Source organism: Haliotis rufescens, unplaced genomic scaffold (assembly GCF_023055435.1).
Source record: "Haliotis rufescens isolate VD_foot unplaced genomic scaffold, xgHalRufe1.0.p SCAF_37, whole genome shotgun sequence".
Classification (NCBI taxonomy): Eukaryota; Metazoa; Mollusca; class Gastropoda; order Lepetellida; family Haliotidae; genus Haliotis; species Haliotis rufescens.
In genome coordinates, this window is record NW_025964079.1 from 452,297 (window position 1) to 468,826 (window position 16,530).

A 16,530-nucleotide genomic window follows, 5' to 3' on the forward strand; every position below is an offset into this window, starting at 1 on the left:
ACCAAAGAACGGGGCGTACAGTTTTGAGTTTCGGGTCGCGAAAAACTAGTATCATCACTGATTTGCAGTGGTCCATTCATATAGCTTTCACTGCTGTTTTGCCTTTTGTGCCAAAAGAAATCTGTTTTGACGGAAACTCGAGACTGGTATTCTCTGGTGATGACGTGTTGTATTTCAGATGGCACATCATAATAGCACATACTCAAGTCATAAAAAAACAAAGACCTTGTCATTGATTCCTACGCACAATTCACAATGAATATTTTTCTCAGAGAATTACTATAACCTATTCTACTAAATACGACATATACAATTGATGGTTCGTAAGAAACATTTTGTCATTAAAACACCGCTATGGACACCAACAGTACTGGGATCGCTATCAACAAAGGTATACACAACACCCAGAAGAAAAACAGATCAAGGGCCTTGCTCACTCGATTCCACGTCATTACTTTAGTATGTTCCTTAGCCTCGGAATCATCTGATTGTTCTGTGTCCTCAGAGATATGGTTAGGATGCGACTTCTTTTGTCGACCACAGCTTTTAACATCTTCAACCCAGACGGTGATTCTTTGGAATGATTTAGGAACGGGTCGTGAATTACTGCGTGCTGAGATCCTGACACTGAATATGCTGAGGATGACAAATAACGCAGACAATGATAGCGTGATTCCAAGGAAAATGATAAAGGTGGACACACCCTCGGAACTTTGTGGTACCATGTTTGTTAGAAATCCCATGTAGACTCCATAGGAAAGAGGAATTGTGATGGCAAATGATACTTTTTCTCCTGAATCTGCTGGAATGAGGAACACAAATGTTCCTAGAAGAGAGAGAATCATGACGGGAAGGATAAAGTTAAAGACAAAATTGGTTGGGAGTCTTTCTAGAATGAGTGTAATTTTCACTGTTGACATTGTTTTGTTGTCAGAATGTTTTTTCAACGAAACGATAGTGGCTGACGTCAAACTCCACTGACCTCGTATATTGGAACTGGACACTCCAGCACGAGATTGCCCTGGTTTCAGGTGAACTTCTGTCACTGAGTGTGACCACACAACCAGGTCCATAGAACACTTCAGGCTATCAAATGGGTACAACTCAACGTCAACATTACATGGCAGGTAGAATAAATCCCCAGGCATCCACTGTATATGTCCATTTGAAAATAGTTTCAGAGACACGAAATCTCCTCCAAGGCGGTCGAGTTGTTGGAAGGAATTGGACACAACAAGATCAGGTATCCAGATGTAGCTATCTGGGGGTCTGATAAATTCAACTCCGTCATACATCTCAGAATTCCAGGTGAGAAACTGATCAGACCACGTCACAACAAACCACCCTGTGCATATGAGCTGTTGTTGAGACTCAATGTATCGGCTCACTGTGTGTAGATGAAAATCAAATTCAACCGTAATAGTTTCGGATTTGTTGTAGACGGGCCTCTCGTATGGGTTGTTGTTCCAGATGATGTCATTGTAGAGGCGGAATTCACCAGTGGCTTTTCTGAGTTGTGTCTCAACGGACACAAAACCACAGGCAAGAATATACAAAATTGGCGACATCATGGTCGTATAGCATCAGCCCTTATCTTCTTCCTCTGCGATGACAGCTTAATGCTCAGCACACTTGGCTGCCTGTTCTCAATTCTGAGACCAGCCGATGAAACACACTGACTTTGGTCAAAAGCACTTCTTGTGTCTTACCTGAAATTAATATGAAAAATAATTAAGTAATTCTTTCTGAATATATGCAAACAAATCTGGTTTTGTTGTGTGAGAGTGCTTATCAATTCTGAAATTTGATAACATGCTGACCGTGTTGGGGCACAAATAATATATTTTGTTGTCTTTTGACTTGATCTGTTTGTTGTTTACCTCCGCGCTCAGCAATATTCAAGCTCTATGACATCAATCTCTGGATAATCGAGTCTGAACCAGACAATCAAGTGATTGACATCATACGCATCGATCTTAATAATTGGTATCTGATGAAATGCATCAACCAATTTAGCGAGCTGGAAAACCCGATCCCGGATCTTCACAGCGGAACTTTTTGTGTGCAATGAGTCATTGTAAGATTGATCAGTTAGTCCGGTTTTCAAACTGAATCTGTGTTTTGCATATGGCATATTGAATTGAATTTATAGTAATAGTGTGAATGGTAGCTGATATTTTGAACCTTTCCGTGTACAAAATATGTACATTTAAATGGGTACTATGTATATATATTTAGTATCTTAAAAGCCACATGCAGATGGCCAAAGAATTGTTTGCAAGTTTCATTCCGCTGCTGACAATACATGGTGAGGTGAGGTGAAGGTTATGCGTCATACGAAAAGACGTTAAAAGATAGTACTTCTTTTTACACTTACACACTTACGCCGCGACGTGCATGTGTGTGTGTGCGTGTGTGTGTGAGTGCATGCGTGCGTGTTTGTCGACGGTCCATACGAATGCCGATTGTATAGTTCTAGTCCACACAGATAGCACGCCACAATGTATCATTGATACCCCACTCAGACACAGTACACTGAATGTCAGCCGACCAGGCAGGGTAAAAATAAGCACTATCTTTTAACGTCGTTTCGCATGATGTAGGTGGGCGTCGAACTACCGACCTTTTGTTCTTCGGGTAGACTCTCTTTCCACCAGACCACGGATGTAGTCTGTATCTAAATGGCTTAATGAATGTTGAATGAATATATTGTTTATTCACAAAAAGTGTTAGCTCTTTTCTTACACCTTACGGTATCCTTATATGTTTTACACTGCAGTGAATAGGCTTGTAACGAAACATTATTCTTTTTCCTATTAAAAACATCTAGTAGTCGGAAGGCTTCTCTTCTTTGATAATCACATTCTTTATCAAACCACGGACTGTCGCGTCCATGACGCTGAACAATCCTACGCTTTGTAAAATCTGCTGCTTTCAACAAAGCGTCCGTAAATTTACTAATTTCTGCATATATGTCTGTTAATGCTAACGTAATACAATCATCAAACAAATGCTTAATTTCATCACATGAGACATTTTTTTTTAACCGATCACCAAAAATATCACGCCAAGTATACTTAATACAAACATCCGGCTTCACATTCTCACCCGACATAGCACTGTCAATTTCAGTATCATGTGACTGAAAGGTACAATTGGTTGGCGCGTGCAGAGACTCGATCCGAGATCCGATGTTAAAATTCTTACACAATGTAAACAAATCACTTGTTGTGATAACATAGTCAATAACGCTTGCGCCTGTAGGGGACATAAACGTAAAATCTCCCACACTGGCATCAGATCCACAACGAACATTAAGTATAGACAAGTTTAGAGAAGCACACATATTAAGCAAAATTCGCCCAAATTTGTTCAGTCTTATCGGATGAAAATCGCTGTGTGCAAATACCCCGGCAGAGACAATGACACTTGTCAATGTGCAGAGCTCTACTTATATCGTCCTCAACAAAATCAAAGTCTGTTCCAGTGCGGGCGTTGAAGTCGCCCCCGAGGAGGATAGAGACGTCCCCCACTTGTTGAAGTACATATATTAACGCATCCTGGAGTATAGATACGCCACACTTGTCAGCTTTATTGACATACCAATTTGACTTCTCTGGATTGTTGTATGCACAACCTATAAGAGTGTCCTTAGCATTATTAAATACAGATTTCTTTAGCAAAATTAAAACACAGTTGTCACATATTTTTGACCATAAAATGGATTTTGAAAGTGTTTTTTATTAACAATGTAATACAACCGGATAGCTTACCTTGTTTGGAGATTTGGCAAACATCAACATTAAAGTAAACATATTCAGAGAACTCCTTTGAAAAGTCGTAAGCTTTTAGCCAGGTTTCACACAATCCTATAATTGTAAATGTACGTATGTAATTAAGGAATTCATAATGAATGTTAAGGGTAATAGATACGTTATATTTAATCATACTTCTTTTCAAGAGACTGTCCCGTCAGCCAAACAAAATGTGTTTAAACAATATGTTAGAGATTTGTCTAGTTACCTGCATATTTGAAACAATACCACGATATGTGAAGAAATTAACTTAATTTCCTTTGATTCGAAATCGTGTATTTTTGTTGAAAATATATAACTAAACAAATTTACGAAATCATATGCGTAACTGGTTAGATTTTTCAAGAAAATGAAAATATAGAAATGACGTCATTATAAAACTATGCCAGTACAAATATTCGCATACAATGCCTTTTACATTGATATGAGTATGAGTATCAGTTAACATCAGAATAGGAAAACAATATCCATCAGGGCATACTCCACAAAGCGATATTTGCACCAAGACAGCCGTAGCGCCCATGCATTACCACTGATAAAGGCAGCCTTAGAACTAAGGTCGCTTTGTGGAAAAGGTATCCTGCTCGCTAACAAAACTTACCGGTAAAGATGTAGTTATTTCCTTGGTAAAACACCTTAGTCCATTGTAAATCCATATCCCTCCTGATGGTACAGTGATATCGTGTCGCAGAAAGACATGTAGTTCGTTTTATCTTCCCTGTGACAAACGTAAAAACATTCCACTCCAAAACGTCCCATTAACGATAATGCCACCTTCTCATCTGTTATCAGCCTGTACACAGATCGATGAGGTGCAACCGATATGACTGTGTGTAGGCAGCCTCCTCGGTACCGCACGTCCATGATGAATAACATAACAAACACCACTGTCGCCCTGTAACCTGCAACACTGGTTTACACAAATGCCATTAGGACTGATGAATAATTACCACATGCAGACAGTTGTCGGGACATCAGTTACACAATACAAATCAGTTGATGTGTCTCGTAACATCGGGGATGTTTACAGTGATTTCCATGGAGAACGTTGATCACATTAAACACTGTGTGATTGATCATGAGAAGTCGTAATCTGTCAGAATCATTCAATTTCCTTTTGAGGTGTCTATTAGAGGCTGCTACACGCATCCACTATTAAATGTCGGGATCACTTGTGAATCTAAAACCAATAAACTTGCTCTAAGCACCTTGTACACAGGCAGTCAAAACCATGGCAACCTGTGTAACCCGCTGAATGACAAAAGGGATGATTTGGATTTTCCAGCTGTGGATTTCGGCTTCATGTTGACTAATATGCAATCAGATCCAGCTTATGGCGTCAACATTTTTGCTAAAAATAGTTTAGAACATTTTATCCACATTCCGCAGAAAGACGTGTCTTACAACTGAGTACTTCAATAAAGACTTTACCACCAAAGGCCCTATTCCAATGATAATACATTCAAAATACCCATAAAAAGATCCAAGTTAGAATTGGTCTTCAGCAACCTGTGCTTGCCATAAGCGATGATTAACATGATCGGGTGGTTAGTCTCGCATGGCACCATCCAAATTGCGTAAATCGATGCTCATAATGTCAGTCATTGGATTGTCTGGTCGAGATTCGGTTATTTACAGACCGCCGTCATATGGCTGGATGATTGCTGAGTTTGGCGTTAAACAACAAACAAAGAAACAAATATAATCAAAAGACTACTTTCGAAGCAGTTGCACATAATCGAATGCATTGAGTGAGTACATTATTGCTAAGATCTTATGTTTGCAAGGCGCTTGGTTCTGATAATGCTCAAATTAATTCTGTCTGAAAGATCCTCAAAACATTGTGTGAAGTATTTCTCCTCCCTCAAAATCTTTGTAAATGTTTTGTGATGCGTAAACAGGTTTGAGTGGGATAGTGAATTTTGTACTGTACAGAGTGAAACCATCCACGACGATCTCAACTGACGAATTCCATCTCTACGATCACCTGTAACATGAACCCATACGAGAGGCTTGTCTTCAACAAATAAGAAACTATTACAGTTGAATTTGACTTTCATCTGCATACCGACACATTGAGTCACGAGAACATTGAGTCATACAGATGGACAAGTGCATAAAACCATAAACAAACAAGCAAACAAAACATGCGACAAGACATACCGATCATTTGAATTAACTGGTTCGATGTTTGTTCGCAAAGTAAACTTTTTGCTTTTGCTTCGGCCACCGAATATATGCCCGTTTAGGTAGACAGAACCTTTCAATCACTGGTTTGCCTGGTCCAGACTGGGTAACTGTCATGCTGCGTGAGTCAGTAACTGAGTTTTGTTTTACGCCGCTTTTAGCAATATTCTAGCAAAATGGCGGAGGACACCGGAAATGGGTTTCACACATTTTACCCGTCTGGGGAATTAATCCCCGACCTTCGATGTGATGAGCGAACACTTTAACCGCCAGACTACCCAACGGCCACCATGATATGTTTTGAAAACTGCTGATTGTGGCGTTAAACCATCACTTGATAAGCATCCTAAACGTGGTATGATCACATCTTATCTTGGTCCCATGTCTCTCCAGTGCATGCCGCAAGAACAGATTGAAACAACACGTTCAGAAATTGTTGCCAGGCTGACCCTGTTTTTGAACTGTGATGACTGAGAAAATCATACAATGTTATCTGTGCTAGAAACAGTTAATGCGGTCACAACTTCCGCAACTGGACGGCACGTGGCAATCAGTTTGGTTGAACGGGCGTTCGGAAAGGAGGAGAGACACAAACACACTGGCCAAGATGTTAGCTCACGTTTGATGAGGTCTTGCTCTCGATACACCTCCTGGGGGGTTGTAATTACAATCACAGGCTTATCGTGGAAGAGTGGTTATCTTGCTTCGATATCGTCGAATAACGATCTATTATAACAGAAAAAAGGGAGAAAATAGAGACGAAGATTAGTGTGTGTGTGTGTGTGTGTATGTGTGTGTGTGTGTGTGTGTGTGTGTGTGTGTGTGTGTGTGTGTGTGTGTGTGTGTGTGTTTAACGCAGTTTAACGTTTATCCCCTACTCGGACACAGTGCACTGAGCCGGCTAATCCTTGTATTATCCTCCTGATGCCGAGCGTCAGCCCATCGAAGAAAAACGGACGTGTTTTTTACTGTGATAGTCACGTAATATACAAATGTGTTCCTATTACAAACAAGTCTACTAACAAGTCTTTCATTGGGGAGTAACATTTAATAAGAATGCTTTTTACTTATACATGTATACTATTTATGTTTACTGAAAAGGAAATTATAAAAGAAATAATTTATTATGCATATTTGTATGTATATCTTGAGATGAGGTGAGGTGAAGCCGGTTCAAGATAACTTCACTTATATAGTGGTCTGCGTGTCTGCTTGTACTAGTCGGGATGTATGCCAGTTTCATAGTGGACTTTGTCACTGTCAGCCATTTGAAAAGACACCCTTCAAGCTGTAAAAAAGCTTTATAGATTGTGTAAACATCATTACCTCTTTACTTTTTGCACTTTGAAAATCAAGGATCGTGTTCAGAATCTGCTAACGATACCCGATGTCTCAAATGACAGCAAATCTAAGTCTCTCGTGGGCCAGTGACGTCATTATACGCGGGACCAACGCCTGTCAAGGGTAGCTTAATGATTCAGGCGTTTACTCGTCACGTCGTGGTTTTATTTTCTGCATCGGCACAATCTCTGGAAAACATTCCTGGGAGCCTGAGAAGATTTGTTTGCTCCTTCAGATACTGGTTTGGCTGCAAAACACATGAGTTCGACTTATTTTGTTTAATTAATCGATAATCATAAATTGCAACATCTTTATTCACATGAAAGAATCACATTAAAAGCAACTCATATTGTCATAGACTCCTCTAATTACTTCTATAAATATATGTCCATTGCACGATTCTGACTTCATCATTTGTGAATCGCTATCAAATAGATGACATCAGGTGATCGCGAAAATGTGACCATATCCTGTCCCACCAGTTGCTCACGTCACAAACACGCGTAAAGGCAAGTCAAGTGTTCACCTGAATAAACACAGAAACTTCTAGTTCATGTTTAAATAGGGAATTGCTTCAGACATCATTGTGGTCACTAATGGGTAAAATTTGAAAAGATCCACGTCATATATAACACTGTTTGACACTCTCCTTACGAGAGAATACATTCAGAAGCAAAGACATATATACTACTCGAACTGATCTATACGAGAAACAACATGTAATAGCTTTAAACACACGCCATCAATGATTCATTAACTAGAAGCCCAAGTTCAAGCCGATGTATATCAGTGTTATTGGAATTCCCACAAGTGAAGGGATACACAACAACCAGAAGAAAAACAAATCCAGTGCTTTGCTCACTCGTTTCCATGTGACGGGCTGAGTAGTCTTCGCCTGAAGTTCTTGTAACTGTCCAGATTCCTCAATTGCAGGTTTGTCACGGTTTCCAAACCGGCCAAATGCATCGACCTTTTCGACCCAAATTGTGAATCTTTGTAATGTTTTACGAATGGGTTTCGATTCACTCTGTCCACAGAACCGGACACTGAAGATGCTGACGATGACAAATACTGCAGACATTGTTAGTGTGAGTCCAAGGATGATGATGAAGGGCGATATACCCTGGGAGCTCTGGGGTATCATGTCTGTGAGAAAGCCCATGTAGACCCCATATGACAGAGGAATCGTTATGGCAAAGGATATTTTTTCTCCTGAATCTGCAGGAATGAGAAACACAAATGTCCCCAGGACGGACAGGATCAACACAGGGAGGATGAAGTTGAAGACAAAATGCACAGGGCGTCTGTCCAGTGTAAGCGTAATAAGCACATGTGATATTGGCTTGTTGTCAAAGGTCTTTTCCTTGGCTGTGATTGATGTTGGTTTTAGCCTCCACTGACCTCCTATGTTTGAACTAGATGTTCCAGCTACTGACTGACGGACTTTCAGGTCAACTTCTGACGTCGAATATGACCAGACGACAATCTCCATAGAACACTTCAGGCTATCAAATGGATACATTAGAACGTCCGTTTCACAATGCAGGTAGAATAAGTCTCCTGTCATCCACTGCACGTGTCCATAAGAGGATACTTTCAAAGGCACGAAATCTCCTCCAATGTGGTTTAGTTGTTGGAAGGAATTGGACACAACAAGATCAGGTTTCCACACGTAGCTATCTGGGGGTCTGATAAACTCAACTCCGTCATACATCTCAGAATTCCAGGTGAGAAACTGATCAGACCACGACACATCAAACCACCCTGTGCATAGGAGCTGTTGTTGAGACTCAGTGTATCGGCTCACTGTGTGTAGATGAAAGTCAAATTCAACTGTTATAGTTTCGGATTTGTTGTAGACGGGCCTCTCGTATGGGTTGTTGTTCCAGATGATGTCATTGTAGAGGCGGAATTCACCAGTGGAGTGTCTGGCTGACTCGATAGACACAACACCAATCACCAAATTACAGATTGTGAAGAGTAGCATGATTGCACAGATGGTAATGTAGAACTTCGCAGTGTAGAGTTTTGATGCCGTGGAGCTGCAATAATGAAAAGATACACGTGTCTCAGAGGTAAAATAAGTGGGAATGTAAAATAGTCAAATTGATATTGTTAGATTGTTTGATATCTAACGCCGCATTCAGGAATATATATAGCTCGAGGCTGGACCCGCGTCAGCGAGCAGGAACACCCAATCCATTTAGTGTCTCTTGCAACAAACATCGGTTAGAATAAAGGGATGCTTTAATTAACGCTATACTAAATCCACAACGTACAATGCATTCCATTCATTGCTTTCCAACGAAAACACGAGCTTGTTTAATCGATGGCATTTGCATTTTCTTTCATAGGTAAATGCAGGGAAATGAGAGCGACAAAACCCTTTTCATGTCCATTACAAATCTGCTCAAATGAGAGTTGATTGTACGATTCCCACTATCCTGAGCATGTGTTTAGTAATTACTATCAAATTGTGATTAAAACTCCTTTTTCGCGAAAAAGGGAGCAGATCCTGCCCCACTAGTGGCACCCGTCGCAAACACATTCAAAGTCAAATCAATTGTTTAACACGGGGACAAGTCCAAATAGGGAATTGCATCGGACATTATATTTGTCACTGATGGGTCAAATTTGAAACTTTCCTCTGTATGTCTACATTAAAAATGGTTGAAAGCTTTGCTCAATCATTGAATGTTGTAACCTTGATCAAACAACTACTGACACAGAGTTGTAATCTTCGTAAAAGGGGCATGCTCGATTGACCTCAAAAGTTGCAAAAATGTAGAAATTGGGAGAGTGTTTTGTCACTCTGAATCTTTATGCATACATCTAAATATTAATCAGATAAAATGGTCTCACCAGTCTCCTTTATTCCTAGTTCAGGTGAGTAAAACAATTGAAGGGAATTGTTATTCGGTGCTTATTGAATACAATTTTAACTGAACCATCAAGCCATGTCGGAGATGTCAAAAATGTAAAACAATTGCATTGAGTACGCCGACGACGGACGACCTGCGGCGACAAAATCCTTTTAGGCCAGGTGAGCTAAAAATAAGTTGTATGCTGGATGTCCTGATGTCGGCTCCTTCCTCCACAGAATACTGAGGCACTGAAATTGTGGGTCCCTATATTATCGTATATTTTGACAAAAATGATAAAAATTCAATTCATCACATCAGAAGTCTCAATTCTCCACATTCTTATTCTGAGATATAATTCTAATTGTTTCGCAAATACAATTTTAGCAGTACGTCACGTTTGGCATGTGAGTGGTCAAATATTTAATAAGTTAATCCGAAATCTTACCTAATCAGCGTTCTGGTTATTCTAAAAGACATTGCCCTGCATGACTGTATCAGTTTGATCACCGCAGACCTAAATATTTGTTGAAAGGTTTATTTCTCAATAATTGTTGATGGGCATTTTATTTACAAAATGCAGATTTGCATTCACTACGTTATTCAAAGCATATGTCAAATACATTTTTGACAGACAATATCCATTTTTGACAGAAATATTGAAACAAAAATGAAACATTGGATCAGTGAGGTCATGTGACGAGAAACTGATCGCTCTTATACCGAAATAAATAAAATATATAACGGATAAAACCATTCCCATATTCATAAGAAATAGTGAATGGTGATATCAAACCTCTTACGCAATTGCAGATAGGCTAATAACATGTGCTACCTCTCAATGATATAATGAATAAAGTAAAATAAATAGAAGGGTCATATTCCAGTTAAATGGTATGTTCAAGTATGTTACTTACCAGTCCTCCGAAAATCAGTTTAGATTATTACCATTATGTTTGTCTTTGCCTTTATCGCCAAACACATCTGAACCTTTTCGATGGACACTGTCAAGTCATGGAAACAGTTGAACAGCTGCATTTATCCCAAAGAACTATCTGCTATCAAAAAGCACAATGATTTACGTTGACAAAATCCGCTCATAAAATCCCAACTCTGTTCTGTTTGCACACAATAGCTTGGACTGTTCAGGATGTCAAAACTCGGAGTTGTAGTGTCCTAATATTTCACAATGAAACACGAATTCCCAGCATAAAAGGAACAGGTGTTTTGTGCGTCCAACTACTTTCGCAGTTCATTTACAATTTATGGGATCCAGACAGTGCAATGTAAACATGGGCACAGAGGCCCAGAGCATCACAGCAATCAATAACCGTCAGTACACGTTATCACAGATTCCATTGTGCAGCAATATTAATAATTGGCACCAACTGTGATACCATCTGTGGAAACCAAGGAATCTTTAGTTCGTGGCAGTCGCAGACGTTGCTGCCTTCAAGATAAACACATGTGCCCTAGTGTCACCTTAACGCATGTGTCTAACTGCACACATAAAAAATAAAATAATATTGTGAGTTATTGATAATTATATGCTATTTGCACATGAGAATTTTAACAATTTTCAATGCTGAATGGTCAGTTAAAAGGGAGATGACGCCAAATTTGTCCATTCTGGAGAACAAAATGATACGATTTTATTCATTATTCATGTCTCTTAAAAGCATTTTATCATCTGAACACTGTTTCCGATATGTAACCATGACGTTTGATTCGTCCTTCCTCATTTATTCTCACAAAACGTATTGCATAAACCAAAGCACGGGGCGTACAGTTTTGAGTTTTGGGTCGAGAAAAACTAATGTCATCACTGATTTGCAGTGATCCATTCATATAGCTTTCACTGTCGTTTTGCCTTTTGTGTGGAAAGGAATCTGTTTTGACGGATTATTGACGGAGACTGGTTATTCTCTGGTGACGGCGCTTTGTATTTCTGATGGCGCATCATAATTGTGCATACTCAAGTCATAAAAAAACCAAAGATCTTGTCATTGATTCCTACGCACACTTCACAATGAATATTTAATTACTATAACCTATTCTACTAAATACGACATATACAACTGATGGTTCGTAAGAAACATTTTGTCATTAAAACACCGCAATGGACACCAACAGTACTGGAATAGCTATCAACAAAGGTATACACAACACCCAGAAGAAAAACAGATCCAGGGCCTTGCTCACTCGCTTCCACGTCATTACTTGAGTATGTTCCTTAGCCTCGGAATCATCTGATTGTTCTGTGTCCTCAGAGATATGGTTAGGATGCGACTTTTTTTTTCGACCACAGCTTTTAACATGTTCAACCCAGACGGTGATTCTTTGGAATGATTTAGGAACGGGTCGTGAATTACTGCGTGCTGAGATCCTGACACTGAATATGCTGAGGATGACAAATAACGCAGACAATGATAGCGTGATTCCAAGGAAAATGATAAAGGTGGACACACCCTCGGAACTTTGTGGTACCATGTTTGTTAGAAAACCCATGTAGACTCCATAGGAAAGAGGAATTGTGATGGCAAATGATACTTTTTCTCCTGAATCTGCTGGAATGAGGAACACAAATGTTCCTAGAAGAGAGAGAATCATGACGGGAAGGATAAAGTTAAAGACAAAATTGGTTGGGAGTCTTTCTAGAATGAGTGTAATTTTCACTGTTGACATTGTTTTGTTGTCAAAATGTTTTTTCAACGAAATGATAGTGGCTGACGTCAAACTCCACTGACCTCGTATATTGGAACTGGACACTCCAGCACGAGATTGCAGTGGTTTCAGGTCAACTTCTGTCACTGAGTGTGACCACACAACCAGGTCCATAGAACACTTCAGGCTATCAAATGGGTACAACTCAACATCCACACTACATGGCAGGTAGAATAAATCCCCAGGCATCCACTGTATATGTCCATTTGAAAATAGTTTCAGAGACACGAAATCTCCTCCAAGGCGGTCGAGTTGTTGGAAGGAATTGGACACAACAAGATCAGGTATCCAGATGTAGCTATCTGGGGGTCTGATAAATTCAACTCCGTCATACATCTCAGAATTCCAGGTGAGAAACTGATCAGACCACGTCACAACAAACCACCCTGTGCATAGGAGCTGTTGTTGTGACTCAATGTATTTGCTCAATGTGTGTAGATGAAAGTCAAAATCAACTGTAATAGTTTCGGATTTGTTGTAGACGGGCCTCTCGTATGGGTTGTTGTTCCAGATGATGTCATTGTAGAGGCGGAATTCACCAGTGGCGTTTCTGAGTTGTGTCTCAACAGACACAAAACCACAAGCAAGAATATACAAAATTGGCGACATCATGGTCGTATAGCATCAGCCCTTATCTTCTTCCTCTGCGATGACAGCTTAATGCTCAGCACACTTGGCTGCCTGTTCTCAATTCTGAGACCAGCCGATGAAACACACTGACTTTGGTCAAAAGCGCTTCTTTTGTCTTACCTGAAATTAATATGAAAAATAATTAAGTTATTCTTTCTGAATATATGCAAACAAATCTGGTTTTGTTGTGTGAGAGTGCTTATCAATTCTGAAATTTGATAACATGCTGACCGTGTTGGGGCACAAATAATATATTTTGTTGTCTTTTGACTTGATCTGTTTGTTGTTTACCTCCGCGCTCAGCAATATTCAAGCTCTATGACATCGATCTCTGAATAATCGAGTCTGAACCAGACAATCAAGTGATTGACATCATACGCATCGATCTTAATAATTGGTATCTGATAAAATGCATCAACCAATTTAGCGAGCTGGAAAACCCGATCCCGGATCTTCACGGCGGAACTTTTTGTGTTCAATGAGTCATTGTAAGATTGATCAGTTAGTCCGGTTTTCAAACTGAATCTGTGTTTTGCATATGGCATATTGAATTGAATTTGGTTTACACATATTAGTAATGGTGTGAATGGTAGCTGATATTTTGAACCTTTCCGTGTACAAAATATGTACATTTAAATGGGTACTATGTATATATATTTTGTATCTTTATAGCCACATGCAGATGGCCAAAGGATTGTTTGCAAGTTTCATTCCGCTGCTGACAATACATGGTGAGGTGAGGTGAAGATTATGCGTCATACGAAAAGACGTTAAAAGATAGTACTTCTTTTTACACTTACAAACTTACGCCGCGACGTGCATGTGTGTGTGTGCGTGTGTGTGTGAGTGCATGCGTGTGTGTTTGTCGACGGTCCATACGAATGCCGATTGTATAGTTCTAGTCCACACAGATAGCATGCCACAATGTATCATTGATACCCCACTCAGACACAGTATACTGAATGTCAGCCGACCAGGCAGGGTAAAAATAAGCACTATCTTTTAACGTCGTTTCGCATGATGTAGGTGGGCGTCGAACTACCGACCTTTCATTCTTTGGGTAGACTCTCTTTCCACTAGACCACGGATGTAGTCTGTATCTAAATGGCTTAAGGAATGTTGAATGAATATATTGTTTATTCTCAAAAAGTGTTAGCTCTTTTCTTACACCTTACGGTATCCTTATATGTTTTACGCTGCAGTGAATAGGCTTGTAACGAAACATTATCCTTTTTCCTATTAAAAACATCTAGTAGGCTTCTCTTCTGTGATAATCACATTCTTTATCAAACCACGGACAGTCGCGTCCATGACGCTGAACAATCTTACGCTTTGTAAAATCTGCTGCTTTCAACAAAGCGTCCGTAAATTTACTAATTTCTGCATTTATGTCTGTTAATGCTAACGTAATACAATCATCAAACAAATGCTTAATTTCATCACATGAGACATTTTCTTTTAACCGATCACCAAAAATATCACGCCAAGTATACTTAATACAAACATCCGTCTTCACATTCTCACCCGACATAGCATTGTCAATTTCAGTATAATGTGACTGAAAGGTACAATTGGTTGGCGCGTGCGGAGACTCGATCCGAGATCCGATGTTAAAATTCTTACACAATGTAAACAAATCACTTGTTATGATAACATAGTCAATAACGCTTGCGCCTGTAGGGGACATAAACGTAAAATCTCCCACACTGGCATCAGATCCACAACGACCATTAAGTATAGACAAGTTTAGAGAAGCACACATATTAAGCAAAATTCGCCCAGTCTTATCTGATGAAAATCGCTGTGTGCAAATACCCCGGCAGAGACAATGACACTTGTCAATGTGCAGAGCTCTAATTATATCGTCCTCAACAAAATCAAAGTCTGTTCCAGTGCGGGCGTTGAAGTCGCCCCCGAGGTGGATAGAGGCGTCCCCCACTTGTTGAAGTACATATATTAACGCATCCTGGAGTATAGATACGCCACACTTGTCAGCTTTATTGACATACCAATTTGACTTCTCTGGATTGTTGTATGCACAACCTATAAGAGTGTCCTTAGCATTATTAAATACAGATTTCTTTAACAAAATTAAAACACAGTTGTCACATATTTTTGACCATAAAATGGATTTTGAAAGTGTTTTTTATTAACAATGTAATACCACCGGATAGCCGACCTTGTTTGGAGATTTGGCAAACATCAACATTAAAGTAAACATATTCAGAGAACTCCTTTGAAAAGTCGTAAGCTTTTAGCCAGGTTTCACACAATCCTATAATTGTAAATGTACGTATGTAATTAAAGAATTCATAATGAATGTTAAGGGTAATAGATACGTTATATTTAATCATACTTATTTTCAAGAGACTGTCCCGTCAGCCAACCAAAATGTGTTTAAACAATATGTTAGAGATTTGTCTAGTTACCTGCATATTTGAAACAATACCACGATATGTGAAGAAATTAACTTAATTTCCTTTGATTCGAAATCGTGTATTTTTGTTGTAAATATATAACTAAACAAATTTACGAAATCATATGCGTAACTGGTTAGATTTTTTCAAGAAAATGAAAATATAGAAATGACGTCATTATAAAACTATGCCAGTACAAATATTCGCATACAATGCCTTTTACATTGATATGAGTATGAGTATCAGTTAACATCAAAATAGGAAAACAATATCCATCAGGGCATACTCCACAAAGCGATATTTGCACCAAGACAGCCGTAGCGCCCATGCATTACCACTGATAAAGGCAGCCGTAGAACTAAGGTCGCTTTGTGGAAAAGGTATCCTGCTCGCTAACAAAACTTACCGGTAAAGATGTAGTTATTTCCTTGGTAAAACACCTTAGTCCATTGTAAATCCATATCCCTCCTGATGGTACAGTGATATCGTGTCGCAGAAAGACATGTAGTTCGTTTTATCTTTCCTGTGACAAACGTAAAAACAGTCCACTCCTTA

General features: G+C 39.3%; 2 protein-coding genes across 2 annotated transcripts; both read right to left on the reverse strand.

The window, feature by feature from the left end:
* LOC124140463 (neuronal acetylcholine receptor subunit alpha-7-like) lies at nucleotides 1-4,658 on the reverse strand. Its single transcript, XM_046508023.2, has 2 exons — nucleotides 4,417-4,658; nucleotides 1-1,709 (listed from the first exon to the last, which is right to left on the reverse strand). The coding sequence occupies exon 2, from the start codon at nucleotides 1,569-1,571 to the stop codon at nucleotides 342-344; it is 1,230 nt and encodes a 409-aa protein (XP_046363979.2). The 5' UTR covers nucleotides 1,572-1,709; nucleotides 4,417-4,658; the 3' UTR covers nucleotides 1-341.
* A 2,993-nt stretch (nucleotides 4,659-7,651) lies between these two features.
* Nucleotides 7,652-16,530, reverse strand: LOC124140440 (neuronal acetylcholine receptor subunit alpha-7-like). The gene is made up of 3 exons (XM_046507992.2): nucleotides 16,382-16,530; nucleotides 11,122-13,678; nucleotides 7,652-9,385 (listed from the first exon to the last, which is right to left on the reverse strand). The coding sequence occupies exon 3, from the start codon at nucleotides 9,328-9,330 to the stop codon at nucleotides 8,101-8,103; it is 1,230 nt and encodes a 409-aa protein (XP_046363948.2). The 5' UTR covers nucleotides 9,331-9,385; nucleotides 11,122-13,678; nucleotides 16,382-16,530; the 3' UTR covers nucleotides 7,652-8,100.